A 24691-nucleotide genomic window follows, 5' to 3' on the forward strand; every position below is an offset into this window, starting at 1 on the left:
GCCAGATTGAGGCGAGACCAGTCGGAGAGCGATTTGGAAGTTTGATCCACCAACAGGTTATAGTTGAGGGAGACAGTTTTAGGGATAGAGGAAGTCAGCCGGATACCCAGGTATGTAATGTCGGCGTGCACCCACTGAAAGTCAAAGTCTCGTTGCAGGTCCTGGACCTCATCGTCAGGGACACAAAGATTAAGAATTTGTGATTTCGAGAAGTTCACTTTAAACCCTGCCACTTTACCAAATTCATGAAGATCCGCCGCCAAATACCGCAGTGATGAGTGAGGTTGGGTAAGCGAAAGAATAACATCATCTGCATACAGACTAATTTGTGGGTGTCAGCGCCAAACTTAATTCCCACTATATCCAGTTTCGAGTATATGCGTTGGGCAAAAGGCTCCATATAGAGAGCAAAAAGTAGCGGGGATAAGGGGCACCCCTGCCGCGTCCCCCTGGAGATGGGGAAAAGGGAAGATTTACACCCATTCACTTTCACCGACGCCTTAGGGGCTGCATAGAGACATTGCACCCATCGTACAAAATTCTCACCAAGCCCAAAGGCCTGCAAAACTGTAAACAGATAGTCCCAGTCCACCCGATCAAAGGCCTTCTCTGCGTCGATGAAAAGGAGAAAGGTCTGGGCTCGAGATCAGTGAACCAGGTCTATAAGGTGAAGAATTCGCTTGGTATTATCCCCGCCCTGTCGCGTTGGGATAAAGCCGGATTGGTCCGGATCGATGATACTGTTCATCAGGGGGCTAAGGCGCACCACCAGGATACTCGCAAAGAGCTTTGCGTCGATGTTTAAAAGGGAAATCGGCCAATACGAGCCACATTCGCTCGGGTCCTTCCCAGGTTTAAGGATGACCGTAATCGCTGCCTCTGACATGGAGGGTGTTACTTCTCCAGTTTCAAGGAAAGAGTTGAAAATACGTGTTAAAAGCGGAGCCAGCTCTACGCAGAAGGTTTTAAAAAACAGAGCTGAGAAGCCATCCGGCCCCGGAGATTTGGCAATCATTAGACAGGATATCGCTGATATGACTTCCTCTATGCGAATAGCGGTATCCAAAGCTTCGGCCGATGATTTAAACAGCAGCGTAATTCCGGCAGGACGTGAGATAGTCCGCCATCCCTTCCGAGCTTGGCGCCTCTCTACTATATAAGCTCTGATAAAAGTGACGGAAAGAATCCACAATAAGGGTGTCTGTGGTATGCTCAACCGCCTGGGAGTCCCTAATGGACTGGATCGCTGACCTCTGTGCGTGCGCTCTCAACCTATGGGCTAACAGCTTCCCCCCCTTATCCCCACTAAGGGAAATTTATGTTGAAGGCGCAGAAGGGCATGCTCAGCTCTATCTAAGTCTAAATGTTTCAGCATGCGCCGCTTTGTTTCCAGCTCCCTCCAAACCCTAGGGGCCCCCGTCCGTTTGTGCACGGTCTCTAAAGCTCTCACCTCCTCCTCCTGCTCTGCTCGCTTAGCTTTACGTATACGCATAAATGCTGTAGCCAGCGCGATGAACTCCCCCCGCACCACTAACTTCAGGGCTTCCCATACTGCCGCAAACGACATACTCCCCTGGTCATTATCTGCGAGGTAAGCGGTGATAGTGTCCCTTATTCGAGTAACAACCGATTTCGAGTGGAGCAGAGAATCGCAAAGTCGCCAGCCAGGGGGTGGCGGGCGCTTGCCGTGGGAGGTGAGTTGTACCAAAATTAGGGCATGGTCCGAAAGTGAACAGGGGGTGATAGTCGCTGCAGATAAGTGGGGCAGAAGAGAGGTTGAAGCTAAAAAGTGGTCGAGGCGGGCATAGGTTTTGTGCGCTGCGGAGTAGTAGGTGTAATCTCGCTCAGTGGAGTGCTGTACGCGCCAGACATCATTCAAACCACCATCAATCATCCACTGCCTCCCCCCCTGTGATAGCACGCACGTTCGATGGGACCGCTGCTCAGACCTATCCATATGCGGATCCATCACCACATTCAAATCTCCACCCACCAGAATCGAGGCATCCGGAGAAGCCAGAACCTCAGAGAGGGCCGCATGCAGGAAGAGTTTGTGTTCTTCGTTCGGGGCATACAATGACCCTATTGTCAGCTGCGTGTCCCCCCATTGTACGCGGACAGCAAGGAACCTACCCTTAATATCAACGACCCGGGAGAGAACTTTGCAGTGAGCGCGCGTGCTAAAGAGGATTGCCACCCCATGCTTTTTAGCCGGGCCTGAGGACCACAATTGTAATGGGAAGCGCTTGTCTCTCATCCGTTTAGTGTCCTTAGAGAGGAGATGAGTCTCCTGAAGCAGACACACATCACCCTCCGCATTTTCCTCGAGGGACAGGATGGCAGAGCGCTTAACAGGGCTATTCAATCCCCTGACGTTCAAACTCACAATCTTTAAGGTCCTACCCACGGTAGTCAGGGAAGAAGGAGCAATGACCTAGTCGCACAGTGCCAGAGATATGAGGCGGGTGAGAATGCAATGACCACTGACCATACATCCCCCATGCCAGATGGAGAACTGATGCGGAGCCCCAAAGCAACCTCATAACCCCAACAAACCCCCCTCTCCAACCCATAAAACAAAACAAACACATGAAAAAAATGGGACGCAGGAGCCCCGTATAGGGACAACAGTCTGTCATGTAGATCAAACGGTGAGGGGAACATGGCACTATTCTGAATTACGCAACGCACCTGAGACAGTAGACATCCAACACACAAGGGACAGATGATGGTATTAACGCTCAACAGAGTACCTCCCTCCTCCGGCGCCGAGAAAGAGCCCACCTGATGCCAGCTGTGTGTAGCTCAAGGGACGCCGGTGTTGTCCTACTGCTCCTAATGCACCAGGCCCCCTACAGCCAGCTAAAACCTCAGAGGGAGTGGCCAGTCCAGCAGAATCTCCAAAGCAGGAGGGGGAGGGAGGAGCAGTGCGACCCCACAACCAAGGAACGCCCCACAGTGCTCAGCGGGGCCCCCCACACTCACCTGCCGGGCCACCCGTAACAACACCGGCCGCCGATACACAGCCCGAGCACCACCTCTATGGGGGCCGATGACCCTCCGAAACCGCCGGTCAATCCTCTCTGCACACGGGTCCACTCAGAGCAGCAGGCTCAAGTAAACCTCTCCAGTGGGCCCCCAGATCCCACTCACGGCAGGAAGCCGCCGCCCGCCGACTCGCTAGCCAAAGGTAGGTCCTTGAAGGGCAGCAGCGCAGTTCTCCTCGGCCCTAAACCCCCGCCAGCCCATGGAATGACCGCGCGGGGGGGTGCCCACTACCACAGTCGCCGCTCCAGCACAGCCAAACAGGGGAGAGGCAAGGGCCGACCCAAGCAGCAAATCCAGGTTGGGGCCCTCGAAGAGGCCCTGCGCTCCCTCCGCCAATCGCGCAGCACACCGTCCGCCGGCTTGCGGACCGAAGACCACCACTCAGCAGCTGTTGCCCCTGCACTCCTCACCTCGATATCTCTGGGCCACACTCACCCCTATCTCGCCGCTATGTCCCCTCCGCTCACCAGGGGATCAAACACCACTGCTCTACATCAAGGAATGCCGAGGCAGGGTGGCGCGGGGCCGGACCTTCCATGCGGGCAAATGGCGGCCGCGGCGCGGGCCCTACTGCTGATTTCGCACCGTCGCCCGTCTGTAGAGGCTGCTGACACTGAACCCGCACAGGCACCACCTCGGCTGTGCCGACGGGCGTCCCAGAATCAGCCAGTGCACCACAGGGCAGGGGGTCGCTGCGGTGGTCCCGATTCACCAAGGCCGCCGGGCCGCAGCAAGGCCGGGGCCGGACCGCCTCGAGGAACCAGCAAACCGATTCGGAGCACAAAAAGAATCACATCAACAATGTCAGGGTGGCCAGCAAACACATCAGGGCACAGCGTCCAGCTCCGATGGGCACCAGGAGGGACGATATTCAAAGCTAAAGTCGGGCGGCGCCGGAGAGACAGGGAAACACGTCTCACTCCGCCGCCATCATGGCCACGCCCCGACATTACACACATTAGACGGAAGAAGAGCTGTAATGTATTATATTGAAAGAACAAAACAAGGCAGGAAAACAAAACAGCTATTCTTTTCGTTTGCAAACAGTTTCCTAGGAAGGCCAGTAACTAAGAACACAGTGCAAGATGGATAGCACAAGACTATTCAGCTGTGCCACAAGAATGCAGGAAAAACATTACATTCAACGCCAGGGGCACATTCTATTGGAAAGAAAAGGGCAACCATTGCCTTTCTGCCAAATGCACCGTTAAAAGACATTTGTATGGCAGCAATGTGGTCATAAGTGCACACATTCACAAAACAATATTGTGTGGTTATACAGATGAACAGAGAAGCACAAGTGGGACAAAAGGTCTTACAACATCTGTTTATTAATCAAAGCTCATCTTCAGCTCAACCACCACTGAAGTAGTAAACCGCTACAAAGTGAATGCACAGCATTTAAATCCAGAAAAGATTCACGCTGCAAAACATAAAGTTTCTTACCTGTCTGTGTAGTTTTGCAGTTTGAATAATTTTCTGGATTCACAAGCAAACCCAACCACCCACCTCCACCAGGAAGATGAGAGGAGGGAACAACATACAAAAAAACCCCCAAAAAAACAATATGACGATGGCGACCAAAGGTGGGAGGTTCCGGAGGAAGCATGATGATGTCACAAGGGGACACCAAATGGAGGTGCGTTGATGCCCACCAATAGCAAAAAACAAAGGACAAAAGATTTTTTGGCGAATCCCGTACCCAACCACTAGATGGTGAATAATGTACAGCTTTTGCAAAACTACACCAACAGATCATAAACTATATATTAGCTGTTCAGTGAAAGGATGAATGGATACATTCTTGGCTTGCAGAGTCAAGGGAGAGCCAGGCTCACTTGCTTCACTTGCTTGGTCCATCAATGCTTTGGTTCAAAGTGGGGGATATTTTAATTTTGGGGCTACTCCCTTGTAAGATAGTGCAGCAGTGAGTAACCTACAGAGCATCCTAGAGATAGAGCTGGAATTCAAGACAATTATTTTCAACTTTTCAACAGCAAGATCGAACTGTTCCTGAATCTTCAGGGCCAAAGGCCGCCCAAAAGAATCATCTGTTGCTACTCCCGATGGGTTTAATAAACAGTTCTCATCTCAAACAGAGTGAAAATTCCAGGCTTTACTTTTTGAGTCTGCCCTATCATTGAAAACCAAAATTGGTGCAGTAATCTGCGTTGAACTTAGCTTGAGGACTATCTTGTTTGGAGTGCACAAGTTTAGTGTCTCTGGACTTCATGATCATGGAGTCTCAGCCCCTGCATTGGCTTTGGGTAATACAGAGCACTGTAGATGTGCTCTCAGTAGCAGTAATATGGAAGATATTTGTCTGCCAATTTAATGGAAACAGAACTAGTATAATTTCTAGGCTATTGTCGGACAACGCGAAGGGCAATTGAGCAGTGATGGGCTCAATTAACCATATGGGAAATGCCCTCCAGTTGCATGTGATTGTTTATTGAACCATTAATTAAGGGCTGGTAATAATAATTGTAGATTTTCAAACAAACAAAATGCTATAATCATTTCTTTCAGTTCCTGGTGTGTGGTAATGATTATAGAGTTGTTTTTTCAGATTTATTTTTGGAGTTATGGAAACATTTGTTCAATTCATATGTTGTTATAGATACTAAACACAGTGCCAACGGTTTCAATCTACCTAGTTATACTAATGCTAGAACATTTAATTTTAGTATTTTAGACACTATTGGACATATAGTAGATTTTTGGTGGGCTTTTGCTAATATAGCTCTGTATAATATGGCATGCTCCTGGGAGAAAGATCTCGACTTGTGTTCCTAATAGAGAACTATTCAGATAGTAATAGGAGTAGAAACATATTTGGTATCTACAACTTGAAGCAGTTAGGAAACCGTTTCCAAAGTGAATTGCAGATCTCCAAACCATAGTTATTTTCAAATGCAATGTAGCAACTTTGCCACAGGAAGCCATTGCTCCTGGCCACACATCCATTTTTCACCATGTGAGGTCCTGGGTGAGGTAGACTACTGTCTATTGTCTAATGCTTTTGGAAATGTTATTTTGCACCTTATCTCTTTCCATAAGAACTTTATTTAAGAAGATTGTTGACTAGTTTTGTGACTTTTCTGCATAAGTATTAATATTATTGCTACTAGTGCAATGTTTTATACTTCATGTGATGGACCAATTTTTAGTTCCTGCTTTCTGCCTTCTATATAGATTGATATGCATGTGTGCAACTTCAGAGTCATGGTGTCCAACATCCCAGAGAACATACCTGAAGACCGTATCATTGACAAATTGGAGATTTTCTTCAGCAAGAAGAAAAATGGAGGCGGTCAGGTGGAAAAGTGCGAGTTTCTACCAGATTCGGGACACGTGGTCATTACCTTTGCTGAGGAAGGAGGTATATTTCGATCTATATTCTGATTCTGGTGCTGCCAGAGACATCACATATGAGATAATGTGTAAATTAAAGGGATTTTCGCTAAATCTAACTAAAATTTACACTACCAGGTACTCCTATTCAGGTGTTGTGTTTTTGACGGTCCCTTTACAAGGAGTACAAAGATACCACATTTCCTGGATGAGAAACCATGCTCTCAACCACTAAACGTTGGGTGGCCGGTTCACAAAGAAGCTAGAAATTGCAATAGGCATACACTTACAATGTGTGTAGATTTCCCACACCTATAATTCTTTAAATAAGCCCAAATCATACCCCACTGATGCTTATCATTGTCATAGCTTTCCTTGGCATACATCTTTATTCCCCCTCTCATCTGTGTAGATCTTCTGATTTTTTTTTTGTTCATATCTGTTTTATTGAAATTTTCCAGGTACCTACAAAGAAACGTACTTTCACATTATTCATGCATGTTGCCACCTACCAACCTTAAGATCGTGTTTTCATTGCATGTCAGCTGAGCCCTTGAACATACACGGCGCATTCGCCGCTCCGAATTGATTACAAACACAACTTACGGCTCCTTACATTAGTGCGATGTTTGGTTAGTTACGACAGTCCCACAGGTACAGTCTATCAGTTGATTCAGCGTGGACTTCAATACAGACAATGTAGAATAATAACAATTATGAACAACTAACCAACTCAACGCAGACCGGTGTTAGCACCCCATTTTCCCTTCCCCCCGCCCCTTCCCCCACCTTCCTCACCACACATCACAGTATGTCAGATTGACTGTTATTTTCTTGCAATAGCGACCACCGTTGTCTTCACAGATAACTATACAAATCAGTTCCCACATGAGAACACCACAATTGCACACGTTGAGAGGCTCCAGTATCCTCCCTGTGTCCCTGTCCTCCCCTTCAATCTGACCCCCTGATCACTCTTCCCCGGCTCTCTGTAGTGCCTGAATCAAAACCTCCCACTGGGCAGCTATGGGTTCCTTCCGCAACCCCATCGTCTCCTCCCTCCCGATGGCTGTTCCCTCTGCTCTGGCCCACGCAAGCAATGAATTTCTCCATGCCTGCGCGTGAGGCGGATCCTGCGCCTTGCATCTCTTGGTGAGCAATCTCTTAGCTACTATTATACCCAGGTCTATAAACCGAGACGCTACCTTCGTGGCCGGAGTTCTGCGGAACAGGTGTAACAGGTATACAGTCCATTCAAACGGTAGGGTACGGCCAGTGCACACATGTAGTAATCCGCTGATTGTATGCCAGTACGTATGAAGCCTGCTACAGCTCCATAGCATGTGGACAATACCCACCCCCAGCTCGGCGCATCTGGGACACTCTGCATCTGTGCGGTGGAAATACCTATTGACTGCCCTGTGAGGTACGCCCTGTGTATAATGAACAGCTGGATCTGCCTGAACCTCATATTTCTAGGTATGCGCACTGAGCTCCCCAACACTCGCTCCCATTCCTTATCCTCCAATGGCCTCCCCATGTCAGCTTCCCACTTATGTCTGAGAGGTTCCAGCGCGATCGCTGTATGAGTGCGCAGCGACGCCGCGAACCAGCGGATCAAATGCTTGCCATGCCCCATAACGTGAAGGTATTGTATGGTAAGGTGCTGATGAGGCTCTATGGACATGTCCCCCCATTTTGCTGTCAGGGATGCAACAAGCGAGCAATGCAGGAGGAACTGGCCTGGTGGCAATCCCTCTTCTTCCATCAGATGGTCATATGACATAAGGGCACCATCTCGGTACAGATCTCCTAGGGTCCATACATCAGCATCCCGCCAGTCCGTAAGCATGTGAGTGGTGAGTGTCCCAACCCCGCTCGGGGATCCCTCCAGCGGCAGCGCCGGTGCGTATGGGGTTAGAGCTCTGGTGAGAAATAGGCTTCTGCGGTAACAATTATGTGCCACATGCAGGAGAAGCGGCTCTGGCGCCGCTCGCCTGACAGTCGGGTGAAAGAGCTCAAGGAGTCGCTCCAACGAGTAGGGGGGTAGCATTGAGGCTGTGTCCTCTCTGCCTTTATCCGCAAACCAGCGAGCAATCCATTGTAACTGGGCAGCTAGATAGTAGTGCTCTAAGCAAGGCGCCGCAAGTCCCCCCTGAGCGGTCGGAAGGTACAATTTTGCTAGTGACAGCCTATGTCGACTATTCCCCCAGATGAAGATCCGAAGTGTTCTGGGGAACGTGGCAAAAAATGCCGCAGGGATATATAATGGCAGGTTGGCAAAATAATACTTGAGTCTGGGTAGAATCACCATTTTGGATAATGCCACCCTGCCCGTGACCGTAAGTGGCAATGTGCCCCAGAACCGCATCTGCGACTTGATGGCTGTGAGAGCCCTGCCCAAGTTTCCGTCGAAAAGGTCCGACGGCTGGCGATACATCTGTATCCCCAGGTATCGGAAGGTATCCCCTTTCCACATCACCCTCGCTCCATTGAGGGTGTAGCCTCCCCTCCCCGAACGCATAAAGACAGGACCTACTGGCGTTTACCCGCAGTCCCGACACAGTAGCGAAATCCTGCAATATGCAATATGCGGTCCAGCTGTCCTGGGATATTTTCGATGTCCCTCACATATACTAGCAGATCGTCTGCATACAATGACACTTGGTGAACTGCGTCTCCCAGCGGGATGCCGTCTCCCATCAATGCGCGCAGGGCCAACGCCAGGGGCTCAATCGCCAGCGCGAACAGGAGCGGCGATAGCGGGCACCCCTGTCTGGTGCCCCTGCAAACAGGCACGGTCTCCGATATATATGGACCCAGGCGTACCCGAACCGAGGGATTCTTATACAACAGGCCAACCATCTGCAAAAATTCCAACCCCAGATCATATCGCTGCAGCAGTGCTGACAAGTACCCCCACTCCAAACAATCAAAGGCCTTTTCCAGGTCCAACATTAAGCAACCTGCCCTAGGCCACTCATTTATGCTATCCGTCGCTACTCTAAAAAACCTCCGCAGGTTCAATGACGTGGATCGCTTGGGAACAAACCCATTTTGATCCCTGTGGACCAGAGTTGCGACCACTGGCGCCAGACGATCCGCTAGAATTTTAGCCAGTATTTTATAGTCTGCGTTTAGAAGTGCCAACGGTCGGTAAGATCCCAAGGCCATTGGGTCTCGGCCAGGCTTCAGCAGAGATACCAAATACGCCTCGTGCATCGAGGGGGGCAGCGTATTTTCCTCCATCGCTACGGCGAAAAGCGCGTGCAATTGAGGCACTAGGGTCTCCCGGTAAGCTTTATAAAATTCGGCCGGCAGGCCATCCGATCTGTGTAGATTTTCTGATGGTAAGGTTAGGGGAAAGGTGAAATGAATTTTGAGTGTAAATTTCTATGTGAATTCTTCCTTTCCTTTAACTTCACACTTTAAATATCAGTTATCTTTGGCCCTTCCAGGCATAGGTGTAGAAGGGCATGTTAGTGTGGGAAAGGCATATATATGTGCGAGAATGCTCATAAAGTTCTGACTATGCGAGCATTCACATCATGTTACGTAATGTTACCAGCATTTATTAAGCATATTTCTACCACACAGTCCTCTAGCGATTTCAGAATCTGGCCTCCCCTTAAGGTCCTGAGGCCATCGTTTTGTTTAGCAATGGTTTATGTTAAGTAGTGGAAATAAATATATGTGTGATCTTGCTAGGGTTCCTTTTACTATACTTTGTGTATGGATAGCACGCTAGAGGGCTTGTATATTAATTTTATTCCACTAAAGAGCACGGTTCTTCTTTGCTTGGCCTGGGGAGACAGTTATGTAGAGAAGAATCATTTGCTGATTACATGGCTTCAGTGCCATGTTGGGCACATGTGGGCATGGTATGTTTAAGCCAATTTGTTCTGATAAGTAGGTTGTTGTGAGGGTAAGAAAGAGCTGCTGTGGAGGCGATGCTTAGCAGACATTGTTTTACACTAACCACTCCCTTAGAACATTGCCTTTACTCTTAGTCAGTATCATGTACGACTGTACAGTCCTAATTGACACCTCAGCACAGAATAGTTTGCAGATCCTCACTTTGTAAATCAGGATTTATATTCTGTGCATTTGCCCTATTGTATTGTACCAATTGTATAGTACTTCATACGACTGTTGTGTCCCCAGTTTTCCCTGGGTAGGATGGTAGCGCCAGTGTTCTTTCCCACATACTGTTCCACAATTGGCCCTTCAGGCCCCCTGTACGTCCCTAGTAAATGGTACCTTGGCACCCAGGGAACTGAGACCGAAGAGGGTCTCCTAGGGACCCTCTCACCTAGGCCATACAGACTACCACTGCAGCATGCATGACCTGGTGGAGACAAAACGACAAAAGTCGATATTGCCATGTCAACTAGCACTGATAGGTAAGTCACCCCTCTAGCAGGCCTTACTGCCCAAAGGCAGGGTGCACTGTACCCCAGGTGTGGGCATATCTTCATGAGAAGATATGCTGCTACAATATTTACGTCTATTCTTAGATATTGTAAGTGCCAGGGCAGCCATAGAGCTGGAAACTCGACAACTCAACTCGAGCTTCGAGAAGCCTTTGTTTAATTTGTTAGAACAGTCTGCCCTCTAGTGGCAGAATGTTCTAATAGCCTAAGGGCTATACCGCTATTAAAGTCCGCTACGGCGGGCTATAAGGCTATAATATTTCCCAGCAGATGTCTAGGTGGAAATACTGGGTTATTAAGGACTTTGCAGGATAAAGACTCAAGCCATTATGAACAGCATTCAAGAGTATAGTGGACGTCTTCAAAGGACTATAAAACGTCCCACAAGAGTAGAGTTAGTTTATTTCCCCGCTGTGGTTTGTTGAGAACCTTTGCAGACTGGTCATGGTTGATATGCTCAACATCCTTTGTCTGCTTTAGTGATATTCAAAATATGAGAGCTACTTTCTACCCGGGATGATGGCTCCTAGAGGGAGAAAACCTTACCACTATTGTCACAAGCACAGTGTGTGTCCATAATTTCAAGGGGGACTTCTAGAGTCTTTAAAGGGATCAAACAATATCGACGGACGTTTCAAGGGGCATAGAGCTGCTTTGTCAGAGACTGGAGCACATATCTGACAAAATGACATGCGATCAGACTCAACTTGGTTCAAATCTGTTGCTAGTCACAATGACTAACAAGGGAAATGGCTTTTGGCAGAATTTTGGTTTCGAGATGGAGCTGTCCACTGCAAAAGCTCCATATGTGTGGAGAGAGGTATTGCAAGAGTCGTTGATCACTATTTAGGACGCTTATAGGGTGATAGCCTGAATTCTCTACTGTTAAGGGTTTCATGAATACACTGAAGGCAGATTCCTTAAGAACTTGTTCATCCTAACCATTGGCCAGGAAGAGGCTAAATGGCAAATAAATGATAATATTGATGTATTGTCTTAAGGTGACAATGTCACAGATCACACATTGGAACACAAAGTCATAATAAACATACTTACATTACCTATGCGAACTGGGATGGGCTTTTCATTAGTTTGGGTGGTGGCTTTTGGCACAAGGATGACGCAGTGTAGATTATCTTCCCTAAATTGACACATAACCCCTACCACTCTGCCTCAGAGGCACAAGCCGACACTACAACGCACACTGGAGGACATCGCCAGAGACATAAGGGCTGGGGTCTTGTCAGGTGCTGCCTCTCCTTGCATATCGTCATGCACTGTGCTCTAGTTTACACAGCGCAAGAAATGCCCACACTCGAGAGTTTAAAGGCACACAATATCCAGCCAAGTTTGTGAGGACCACTGGTAAATTTGACAGACACTGGGGCAGCTATAACAGTAATGTGGAGACAACTTAAAACTTACCACTCTGATTATTATGTAACTCCTGCCTTGGAAGGAATTGAAAAAGAGATTGCACCTTGGTGGCTCTGATTGTATTTTTGCACGGCTAATGTAAGCACTTTGGAGTGACAACAAAAGTGAGGGCCTGATTTAGATCTTGGCGGAGGGGAAAACTCCATCTCAGATGTGACGGATATCCCGTCAGCGGCATCACGATCCCATGATATCCTGTGCAGATTGTAATACGGCGGACAGGATATCCGTCATGTTTGTGACAGACATCCGCCAAGAGCTAAATAAGGTCCTAAGATTTTTATTTTTGCCCTTGTCATTTCATTCTGTGGAATTCTGTTGAAGCACTTGCCGGACAATGTATTATAATTGATATTGCTGCCTTAGCTGAATTCTGGCTTTCCTCTCTATGCCACCACTCTGAGAAAACTGTTAAGCGGCAGTAGCGCGCTACCCCGAAGGTCAAGGGGTAAAGGAATGTACTTTACAGCTTTGGGTCCAATAGTATGGCAAGTCACAGAACTTCAAAGGTAAATGGCTCTCATTGCTTCAGAGAGCTCAGTGTCCACTGATTGCTCTGAGACGCCTCAAAAGATTCCCAGATTATCATTTTAAGTATGGCTGGCCAGCCAGCCAGCCAGGACCAAGGTCTGCACCTGGACCTAATCATTTAAAGTTTGCCATCACTCTCCTCTTGTGTCAGCATTCTTTGCTTCGCCACACAGCTCCTGTCTCTATGAATGGAGTGAATTGTCAGATAAAAAGAGGGACAGCAGTTGCACCATGCCAGCAAGGCAAAACTGGACGTTGTCTTCAAAAATGAAAGTTTTTATGAACATGCAATAATTGGCAGTGAGCTAATATGATCTGATTTTAAATAGTATTTATTTTTTGCTTTTATAAATATTTGATTATCCTTCACTCAACACTAGCATTTGAATCTCCATTTCTGAGGTATTGCAAAGTACATTAAATAATTCAGGCTTAGGCAGGCACTGGTTTACCAGTGTAACTACATTCATCTGCAGCTTAGTATTTACATTTGAAATGCAGTTTTTGCTTCCTTAAATTCCTTGGTAGAAGTGGGACATGTACATTGAACTAGATGAAAGCATTAACATTTTAGATTCAGAAGGTGCATCCCAATGTTGTACCATCCGCAATACTATAAACTGCATCTTGGCACCATATGTTACTGAAAGTAGTATTTTAACAAATAAATGTTACAGAAAAGATATAGATAGGAGTGATCGAAAATATACTATATGTTTAATAATGATGTGGGAAAGAATAGATTAAGACCAACGTTAAATTGTTACATTCTTTGTCTTTTTTTATCTTTATCTTCCTCGCAGTGGCAAAAAGCCTGACACTCAAAGAAGTGTGCTCTTTCCCGGTGGAAAATCAAACCTATCAGTTGAAAGTGACACCATATGTAAAAGGCGAAATTAAAGATTTGCAAGTAGGTTGGCTGATCTGCGCCACTTTTCTTTTAGCGAGTATGTATACTGTTTACTATGTGCAGTACAATTACATGCGTACTCTGTTCCTATTTGTTTACCTTTTATACAGTTATGTTCTATAGACCACACATTTTTGTGCTGTACTGTTAAGAAGGTCTTTCTGTGGAGAGACCCATTAACCTGTGATATAGACCACATTGATTTACTCTAACTCTAAAATAGTCAGGCCTACCAGTGCCACGGCATGCAGACTTACCGTGGGGGTAATCTGCGAAAGCTTTATTTCTGGTGCTTGTGGCAGGTGGTACTCGAGGATGGCAGGATGAAGTTGGGAGACTAATATGTTCGAGGCATGTGGGCTGCTGAATTCATATCTGTGCATAGATCGCCGCCTAGTGTTGGGTCCGGATGATTGCACATTGTTGTCCTGGAAGAGTCTTCGAAGTATCACAAGATAGGTGGCTCCTCCACTGGACTACAGTGCGCATGGGCATCCTCTCCATTCTCAGATTGTTTTTTTCCGCCATTGGGTTCGGATGTGCTTATCTTAGCTCAAGTTAGGAAAAACTTTATTTAGACTTAGATATCGTCGGTATCGTTTGCGTTCGGTATCGATAGATTATTTCATTCACCTTATCGGATCGAGTTCGGTCCGAACATCAACCGAAGCTTCGAGGATGGAATCGAGGACTCCTTTCAAGAGATGTCTGTAATATTCAGGATAAAACCACAGGAACACGCATTGGGTTATATCAGAGGTTTATTATTAACACCCCATCCATCAGCTCCATCAGGATAACTGACCACAAGTACAAGCTGAGTTCTAGGTTCTATGTTCTATAGAACCCAGAACTCATGGAACAGGAGAAGGGACATCACACATCTCCCTTCCAATAACAAGATAAATAATAAATCTTTTGAGAAATACAGACACAGTATTATCACTTAAAATGAAAAGCATCATGACAATTAAGTAAGTCTTTCATGTGAACAGGTACTGAGGTCTTTCGACCACTACGTCTCAGATCATTTTTTAACAAGTCATCTGTATCATTTGACGAATTTTTACATAACATATCTAACTCAGAATTAGACTTTATAATTACAACTCGATTTAAATTCAAAATTTTCCCATTTTCAAGTTTGACAGCATTTCTTAAACACATTACCACCCTCATAGGAGCAGTAAACTTGGACCAGGATAATGCTCCGATTGGAGCCTTAACACGTACCCAATCACCTACCTTTACCTCTACTTGTTTAACTTTTTTCCTCATATCAAAGTGCATTTTATTTTTAAACTGTAGATTCTCCTCTCTTTTCCTCCAAAGACCAATGCTATTGTCTTTCACACCTTTACTCCAAGACATCCAACCAGGACACAATCTCGTGTTTGGAGCCCTCCCTTTAAATAATTCAAAAGGCGATTTACCTGTAGAGGTATGAGGAGTGAAACGATGTGCCAAAATACATTTTTGTAATTCATCTTTCCAATTTAAACAATTAATTCTAGAAAGTTGTATATTTTCTTTTATAACTCTATTAAATCTTTCTACTGTACCATTTCCTTCTGGATGATATACCGAACATCTCTTATGAATGATACCACATGATGAAAGATAATCATTCATTTGACTTGAACAAAACTGGGGACCATTATCCGATAAAAGAGTTTTCGGGAAACCCTCTCTCATAAATACATCTTGTAAAAATGAAATGACACAACTTGAGGTGATCTCTGAAACACATATAACCTCAACCCATCTCGAATAAAGATCAATCAAGACAATTAAATATGGAGTACGATGTTCTCCATTAAGAGGACCAACAATATCAATGGCAATGTCCTCCCAAGGACCATTGGGAAGCCTTCTACAAATCATGGGCACAGTGTGAGGGGTAAGAACCTTATCACTAACTTTGCATTGTAGACATTCTCGAACCTCCCGCTCAACCTCCAAATCCATAGCAGGCCACCAAAAACTAAGCCTCAACCTTTCCTTAGTTTTCACTATACCTAAATGCCCTTGATGTGCCTCTTCCATCAATCTTTTCCTTAAAGAAGAAGGAGGAACCAACTTATTCCCTCTCAACAATATTTCTTTATCTATCGATAACTCATCAGCCACCAAACGCCAAGCTTTTGATAACGAATTATCATTTGAACCTTTAGTTTGAATCATGTTCATAACTCTCACCAATTCACCATCTTTTCTTAATTCCTCTTTCCACTCATTTTCTTTTACAACACCTGAGGTAATTTCACACACACTGACATCTTCTTCTACAAAATCATCATCAATCCATTCCTCACCTACTTTACCAACCAAACGAGACAGACAATCAGCTGAAACATTATCAACCCCAGGAAGATGTTCTACACTGAAATTAAAATCTTGTAAGCCTACAACCCAACGTCTTATACGAGATGAAATTGAATCAAGTCCCTTTTTCATGAAAATTTCCTTTAGTGGTTTGTGGTCTGAACATACTTTGAAACACGTTCCCCATACAAAATTTCTAAACTTATTGAGAGCCCAGAATATAGCCAAAGCTTCTTTTTCAATTACTGAGTAATTTACTTCTGGTCCACGTAAACTCCTTGATGCACATGCAATCAATTCTTCTTTACCATCTCTTGTTTGCTTTAAAATGGCACCCAACCCTTTTGAACTCGCATCCGTCACTACAGTGGTCTCTCCCCCTGGAATGAATGCCTGCAAACTCGGTGCATTTTTTAAATTTTCTTTCAATTCTACAAACTCTCTTTGACACTCTTCCGACCAAATAAATTCTTTGTTCTTCCCAAGCAATTGTCTCATGTTACTTGACTTACTTGCAAGATTGTTAATAAATTTCCCATAATACTCAATCATTCCCAAAAATGAGACCACTTCTTCTTTTGTCAGAGGAGTTGCTAAATTTATAATTGTTTCTACCAACTCTTTCTTTGGAATTATTCCAGACTCCGTAATGCAATGACCTAAATAATTCACCTGTTGTACTGAAAATTTGCATTTTTCAAATTTTAATGTCAAACCTGCTTTCTCAAGTTTACCAAGTACCATTCTCACATACATATCATGTTCTTTTTGATTTGAACCAAATATCAAAAGATCATCCTGATAACATTTCACGTTTTTTACACCTTTCAATACAGACGCCATGACCCTTTGAAACACCGACGCAGCAGATACAAGACCAAACAGCATTCTCCTATATTTAAAAGCTCCCATAGGAGTGATAAATGCCGTCAAGTCCTGAGAGTCCTGCGTCAGCTCTATTTGATGATAGGCCTGCGTTAGATCTAGAGTAGTAAAAACCTTTGCCCCACCCAAAGTAGACATTATTTCATCTATATTGGGCAATGGAAACTTGTCAACAACTACTTCCTTGTTAAGAGACCTCAAGTCCACACAAAGTCTGATATCGCCATTAGGTTTGTTCACGATAACAACCGGAGCCAACCACTCCGATGCTTCTACAGGGGAAATTATTCCTTGTTTAAGCAACTTGTCTATTTCTTGTTCCACCTTCTCCTGTAGAGCCAATGGAATTCTTCTTACCTTTGCCACTGATGGTACAGCTCCATTCTTAAGTTTAATGCAATGCTTGTAACCTTTCAAACAACCTAAAATGTCTCTAAACAAATGTGCACAAAGCGATTATCTGTACCTTCAACCTTTTGTATCTGAACTTGTGGTTCTGCATTGGGATTCAACATAACTCCCAATAACCGTTGATGTGGCCAGCCAAGTAAATTATCCCCTACCTTTGAAACATAAATCTTTCCTACAATCATTTTCTTTTCCATCTCTATGCAAGCATCAAAATATCCCAACATACTAATGGGTTGACCTCCATACCCTCCTGGATTTACATCCATTCTTTTTAACTTGTTTTTAAATTGAAACCATTTGCAGAAAACATCTTTTGAAATTATAGTTAAGTGTGAGCACGAGTCACATTTCATTTTCATGTCAATACCATCAACTTTTACACTTCCAACAGGATGTTTGTTATCCTCATTACCACTAATCTGACAAATAATTTCCTTTATCTCTTTACTTTGAAATTTCTTCTGTTTAGTTCTGCAAAATTTTATAAAATGTCCTTTCTTGCCACATCCATGACATACAAAATTCAAAGCTGGACATGATTTAGAATTAGCTTTGTGTCCAGACTTCCCACAACGAAAACATTCAAACGTTTCTTTTGTACCTTCCTCTTTAGTTAACTCTTTTGAATACGCTTTTACATTTTTAATAAGATTTACACTTTCCTGTACTTCTTCTACTACAGATGTAATTTTATTTTTTTCCACTTTTAATTCATTTACACATTTTAACATGTGTTCAACCCTTTTTGCTATAATCACCACTTCTTCCAAGGGTGGCTCATCTTTAAGCCATAATTCTTCCCTTATTTTTTCTTCCCTACACTTCAACACAAATTGATCTCTTATTCTTTCCTCATTTGCCGCTCCGAACTTGCAAGTTGAAGCTAATTTCCTTAACCCAGTTAAAAAATCCTCTATAGTTTCTTCTTTCTTTTGTTCTCTTAAACCAAAATGATATCTTTCCATAATGGTGCTGACTCTGGGCAAATAATGTTTATCTAACTGCAGTATACATATCTCATACTCATTCAAACCTCTTTGCTCTTCTGTAGATAATTCTGGCAAATTTTCTAATACCTCTTGTCCTTCACCACCCAAACAGTGTAACAGTAATGAATTTTTTCTCTCCGCACTTAAATTTGTACCACAAACGCGTGCATAGTGCGCAACATTTTTTTTCCACTTACTCCATTTTACAGGAGACTCCCCTGGTGAACTTAAAAAAAACGGTGGAGCAGTAACGTTCTGCATAACTTACTGTATAATATTTAATATGAATAACAAACTATTTCCCTTTTTTTCCTACTTGACGGGTAACCTTTCTTACTTGACAGGTAACCCAAAAAAAACAATACAAAATGAATAATTCACATTATTCAAACCTGAATGCACCTTCCTAGCTTATCTATTTATATATATATATATATATATATTTTTTTATTATTATTTTTTTTTTTTTCAATTCAGTGCCATAAACTAGAAATACTTATTCTCTTTATACTTAAAACATGTATAATAACAGAAACAAATGACTAAATAAAAGATCAGCACTTGTAATGTTGCCTGAAATAACAACACACCCACAGCGTTATTATTTCTTTACAAATGAATTATACTTCGCGCAGCCAAGCTTCTTAAAAGTGTTCTAAACACAGACTTGGCAGCTCTCTAATCCAAGTCCACGACGTCACCTAGCTGATAGAACACATGACTGATGACTCACAGGAATTGCCAACACCCTCTGCAGAGTTCCAATACGTCATCAGACAAAGTCGACAATGAAAGAGAGAAGAGCTCCTGTTTCCGATTAACTCTCCTCAGTAACGTTGCTCCCAACGATTTCCTTGCTTCAAGAAAACACACGCTGGTAACAGGAACATGACGACGCTAAATCAACAAACAGACTTCCCAGTCAAACCCCCCTTCACATCCATTAAAGGGTGAGTCAGCCGCCGGAGAAGCGTAATTAATCTTCTCTATTTTTTTTTTTAATTGCCGCCGGAGGGGATGCGAACCTGACTGTGTTTAACAGAGAACGAATCTTTTAATTTCCAGCACAATTCTTCACGATATTCACAATCACGCTGATTTAATCTTCCTCGCACTATCATGTAAAGTGCACTTTCATTAAATCAACTTCATGTAACGCGATACTTCCATAAGACTGTTTGCTTCCTTTCTTCCTTTCAAAATCACGTAATGAATGAAAATGAATTTACAGTACCTTCCAAGTTCATTTCACCCGCGTTCTTTTTATCGCAAACTTCCACCTTTTATTTCTCTTTTTTTTACGACATTTTTTCAACGAAGTAACCTTGAACTGTCACAACAAATGATTCCAGCTTGATGTTGAGGTGTTTCTTTCTTCGTATTGCTCCTCAATCGTCGCCAGTGTAATATTCAGGATAAAACCACAGGAACACGCATTGGGTTATATCAGAGGTTTATTATTAACACCCCATCCATCAGCTCCATCAGGATAACTGACCACAAGTACAAGCTGAGTTCTAGGTTCTATGTTCTATAGAACCCAGAACTCATGGAACAGGAGAAGGGACATCACAATGTCCTCTATGTCATGCTAAATATCCACACGTCGATGTCCACCCGGTGTGTAACAAATGTTTATCACCGGATCATGATGAAACCAAGTGTATGGCCTGCGCCCGGTTCCGGTCCAAGAAGACACTTCGGAATCGACGAGCGGCCCGTTTGGAGGCCAACAAGTCGGCGCCTACTCCGGTTCACATATTCGGTACCGAGGATGAAGATGTCGAGAGCGTCGAAGAAATAGAATCGGACCCTGCTTCGGAGCATGACTCCCACTATGACGATGACGATGAGGAGATCTTCGAGGAAGAAGAAGTCATCGACGAGGTAGGAGACGACAATGAGGCCCTTGGGGCCGAGAAAGATAGCTCAAGCGAGGAGCTAGGCCAATCCGTCGATGCGGAGGCCGAGGGACATAGTCTCCATAAGGCTCAGGTCGAGGGTTCGCCTGCGGGCCTTACCCAAGATCGGTCGGATCGTTCTACAGCCCCGCCTGAAGGCCCGGCTTCGAACATTGTAAAGGAGCCAGAAATGTCTAAAAAGACTGGAGTCGATCCCGCGAAACCGAAAGATGCACCCGCAAAATCGAAACTGAAAGTGCAACTGGTCCTGGTCGGATCGACGGCATCGAAACCTTCCAATCCGTCAACACAAAAGAAGGACATCGGAGCCGAACACCCTCAGAAGGCCTTCGGTACCGAAAAACCAAAACAGGACTTAGGCACCGAGAAACAACCGAAAGCCCTCGGTCCCGAGACGACGCAGCGGCCTATGGCGCCGAAGGATGGGGCGCCGAAGACCAAGGTCAAGGCGGTCGATCCGACTACATCAACACCTAGGAGTGCCGAAACTGCGACCATACCCGCTCAACGGAGCGTCAATACAAAGCTTCGGATCGAAGCCCCTAAGACAGGAAAGAAACCGGAGGACACGTCGAGGCCTGTCTCCAAAGAGCCTGTCGGATCGAAAGCACCGTCACCATCCATGATAAAGCAGGTATCGGAGTCCCTACAGCGCATCAGGGAACGGGCCACTCTCGAACCAAAACAAGGCCCCGACCCAAACAAGGTCGCCAAAGCTCCCTCCATGCCGGCACCGATCACGTTTGGATTGCCACCACCGGGAACACCTAAAATGTTCGAACTTCGGAAGAGTATCGAGCACCCAAAAACCACGTCGATTGCAAGAACGGATGTCGAAGACTCCCAGGAGCAGTTTATCGACGTAGACACTGGTAGACTGCTGTTCGGCAAGCGCAAAATTGTCCCTGTAAACACTTTGGAGTCATACAAGATTCCACTCAAAAAGAAAATGGCGTCAGGTTCCACACCACTGCTTGTGGAACCTTACCAAACTTATCACCAGGAACCACAATACTTTTCCCCCACACACTCGGAGGCGGATGCAGGATATGGCTGTTATGAGGATACCACTTATCCTATGGATGATGACCCTGATGACCAACAGCAGGACCAGGCTCAAGCATGGGGAGACCCTACTGACCCAGGAGACACACAAAATGCTCCGGACTCTCATGTTTATAATATCAAACCATCTCCCGCTGAAGATGCCGCTGCTTTTAACGCCCTCATTGAAAGAGCAGCTGCCAATCACGGAGTGGAACTTCATTCTGACTCCGTGGAAGAGGACTTCTTGGTGGACACGTTCTCAACATCGGAAAGAACGGTCAAGACTCTACCAATGCTAAAAGGGGTTATTAAACATGCTAAAGACATCTTTAAGGAGACAACCAGAGCGCGGGTATTAAACCCTAGAATAGAAAAAAAATACAGACCAGCCCCGGGAGACCCAATGTACATTAAGGGTCAATTGCCATTGGACTCCATGGTAGTTTCTAATGCTCGCAAAAGAGCAAACTCGCAGACTACGGGTGATGCTCCTCCTTCAGACAAGGAGTCCAAAGTGCTTGAAACATCGGGAAAGAGAGTGGCAGCACAAGCAGCAAACATCTGGCGCATTGCCAACACCCAGGCACTCCTAGCCAGATACGACAGGTCCCACTATGATACTCTAGAAACACTGATAGAACACCTACCAGATGAATACAAAGATGGAGCGGAGCTCCTCATCAGAGAGGGACAACTCATTACAAATGTGTCCATCAAATGCACACTAGATGCAGCTGACACTGCAGCAAGGGCAATCAACACTAGTGTGATGTTGAGGAGGCACGCATGGCTGAGAATATCAGGTTTCAAACCTGAGATTCAAAATATCTTGAATCAACCAGTCAACCCAGACTTTTTATTTGGCCCCGAGGTTGATACTACACTGGAAAAGATTAAAAAGGACACTGAAACTGCAAAATCTATGGGGGCTCTACAATCGCAGCAGTTTCGGAGTGGCTCTTTTCGTCGCCCCAGAAATACAGGAGCAGCTAGAGGTCAGGGGTCCCAGCAGCAGTACAATAAAGGAGGTTCCCAGAGTACCTATAATAAGAACAATAGGGGTGGATACCGTGGATCCAGCACCAAAGGCAGAGGCAAAGGAAACAACAACACCAGGTCCTCCGCCAATAACAAACAGTGACGTCTTGTCACTGCCCCCCGACCACATAACACCGGTCGGGGGGAGACTACAACAGTTCCTGCCGGTCTGGAAATCCATCACCACAGACAGGTGGGTCACAGACATTGTCCAGTACGGTTATTGTCTAGAATTAACTTCCAATCCACCCAACATACCACCAAGACACCGTCCTATGTCCACAGAGCACTTGATGTTATTGCAGTGGGAAGTACTAAGTATGCTGCAAAAAGGAGCCATAGAGCTCGTGCCTGTAGAACAACAAGGGTCAGGGGTGTACTCTCTGTACTTCTTAATCCCAAAAAAGGACGGGTCTCTGAGACCTATACTGGACCTAAGACCTCTCAACCAATACATTCTGTCAGAGCATTTTCATATGCTCACCCTCCAGCAGGTTCTACCGTTACTCAGTCAGGGAGACTTCCTAGCAACACTAGACTTAAAGGATGCGTATTTCCACATACCCATACACCCATCACGCAGGAAATATCTCAGGTTCACTATTCAGGATCAACATTACCAGTTCAAAGTCCTCCCCTTCGGAGTAACAACAGCGCCCAGGGTCTTTACCAAGTGCCTGGCAACGGTGGCTGCACACTTACGGAGACAGCACATTCACGTCTTCCCTTACCTGGACGACTGGCTTGTTCAGGCAAAGTCAGCCCAGCAGTGTGCCAGCCACATGTCCCACACCATTCACCTTCTTCACAGTCTGGGATTCTCACTCAATTATTCAAAATCACATCTTCAACCCGCCCACGTACGGCAGTACCTCGGCGCCACCATAGACACTCTAGCAGCCAAAGCTCAACCAAATTTAGTCAGGATCAACAGCATACAACTGCTGATAAAAAAAATTCAGACCTCAACACTCCCTTCCAGCGCGAGTGTTCATGCAGTTAATAGGCATGATGGCCTCCTGCATCTTCATAGTCCCGCACGCGAGACTACATATGCGCCCGCTTCAGGAGTGTTTGGCACGTCAATGGAATCAGGCTCAAGGACAGTTAAAGGACCTAGTGTTGGTGAGCGGTCGGGCATACAACTCTCTGCATTGGTGGAATCCACAAAACCTTTGCAAGGGCCGACCGTTCCAAGAGCCTGTTCCACAAATAATACTGACGGCGGACGCCTCTCTCCAGGGATGGGAAGCTCATGTACTCCATTACACAGTGCAGGGACTATGGACGACACAGCAAAAGAGGATGCACATCAACCTTCTGGAACTGATGGCAATCTTCCTGGCAATGAAGGTATTCAAAGTACACTTGTGCAACAAGATCGTGTTGATGCGGACGGACAACATGACTGCCATGTACTACATACGGAAGCAGGGAGGAACACACTCTCCACAGTTGTCTCATCTGGCTCAGAGCATGTGGAAGTGGGCCATTCAGAGGAACATGTTCCTCATGGCGGAACACCTCCCGGGCAAAGACAACCAGATGGCGGATCTGCTCAGCAGACACAGCCACCAAATACACAAGTGGGAGCTACATCCATCAGTACTCCAACCATACTTTCAGCAGTGGGGTCATCCAGAGATAGACCTATTCGCCACAAAGGAAAACGCAAAATGCCAAAGCTTTGCCGCCAGGTTCCCACATCCACAATCGCAGGGCAATGCGATATGGATGAACTGGTCAGGCAGATTTGCGTACGCTTTTCCCCCAGCGCCATTAATACCGCTAGTGGCACACAAACTGAGGCAACACTCGATGACACTCATCCTAGTTGCTCCAACGTGGGCACGCCAGCCATGGTACACCACGTTTCTAGAACTTTCCGTGGTGCCGCATCAAAGGCTGCGGCTAACACCCACACTTTTAACGCAGAACCATGGCGAAATTCAGCACCCAGATCCGCAACAGCTGAACCTAGCGATCTGGCTCCTGAAGTCTTAGAGTTTGGCTACCTGAACCTGCCTCCTGAATGTATGAATATCATCAAGGAGGCCAGGAGACACACAACCAGAGCTTGTTATGCGGCTAAATGGAAAAGATTTGTCATTTACTGCAAGAACAATAACATTAATCCACTGGATGCATCCATTCAAAACATCATCTGTTACCTATTACACTTATACCAATGCAATCTGGCATACAGCTCCATACGTATACATCTAACTGCGATAGCGGCCTATCTTCAGAACAGGCAGCACCTCTCCCTATTCAGAGTGCCTGCCGTCAAAGCCTTTTTAGAGGGACTCAAAAGAGTGATTCCTCCACGACACCCACCAGCACCAGTGTGGAACCTGAATG

At 45.5% G+C, this 24691-nt stretch overlaps 1 protein-coding gene across 2 annotated transcripts in view; it reads left to right on the forward strand.

The window, feature by feature from the left end:
- LOC146869462 (interferon-induced 35 kDa protein homolog) overlaps window positions 1–24691 on the forward strand; it is a 205280-nt gene that overhangs the window by 146378 nt on the left and 34211 nt on the right. For both annotated transcript variants that reach the window (XM_085599858.1, XM_085599857.1), the window contains 2 exons: window positions 6244–6430; window positions 13607–13713. In XM_085599858.1, coding sequence (XP_085455984.1) covers window positions 6244–6430; window positions 13607–13713 — 294 coding nt within the window. The remainder of the gene's footprint in view (window positions 1–6243; window positions 6431–13606; window positions 13714–24691) is intronic.

The sequence above is a fragment of the Triturus cristatus genome, chromosome 1_1 (assembly GCF_964204655.1).
Source record: "Triturus cristatus chromosome 1_1, aTriCri1.1, whole genome shotgun sequence".
In the NCBI taxonomy this organism is placed as follows: Eukaryota; Metazoa; Chordata; class Amphibia; order Caudata; family Salamandridae; genus Triturus; species Triturus cristatus.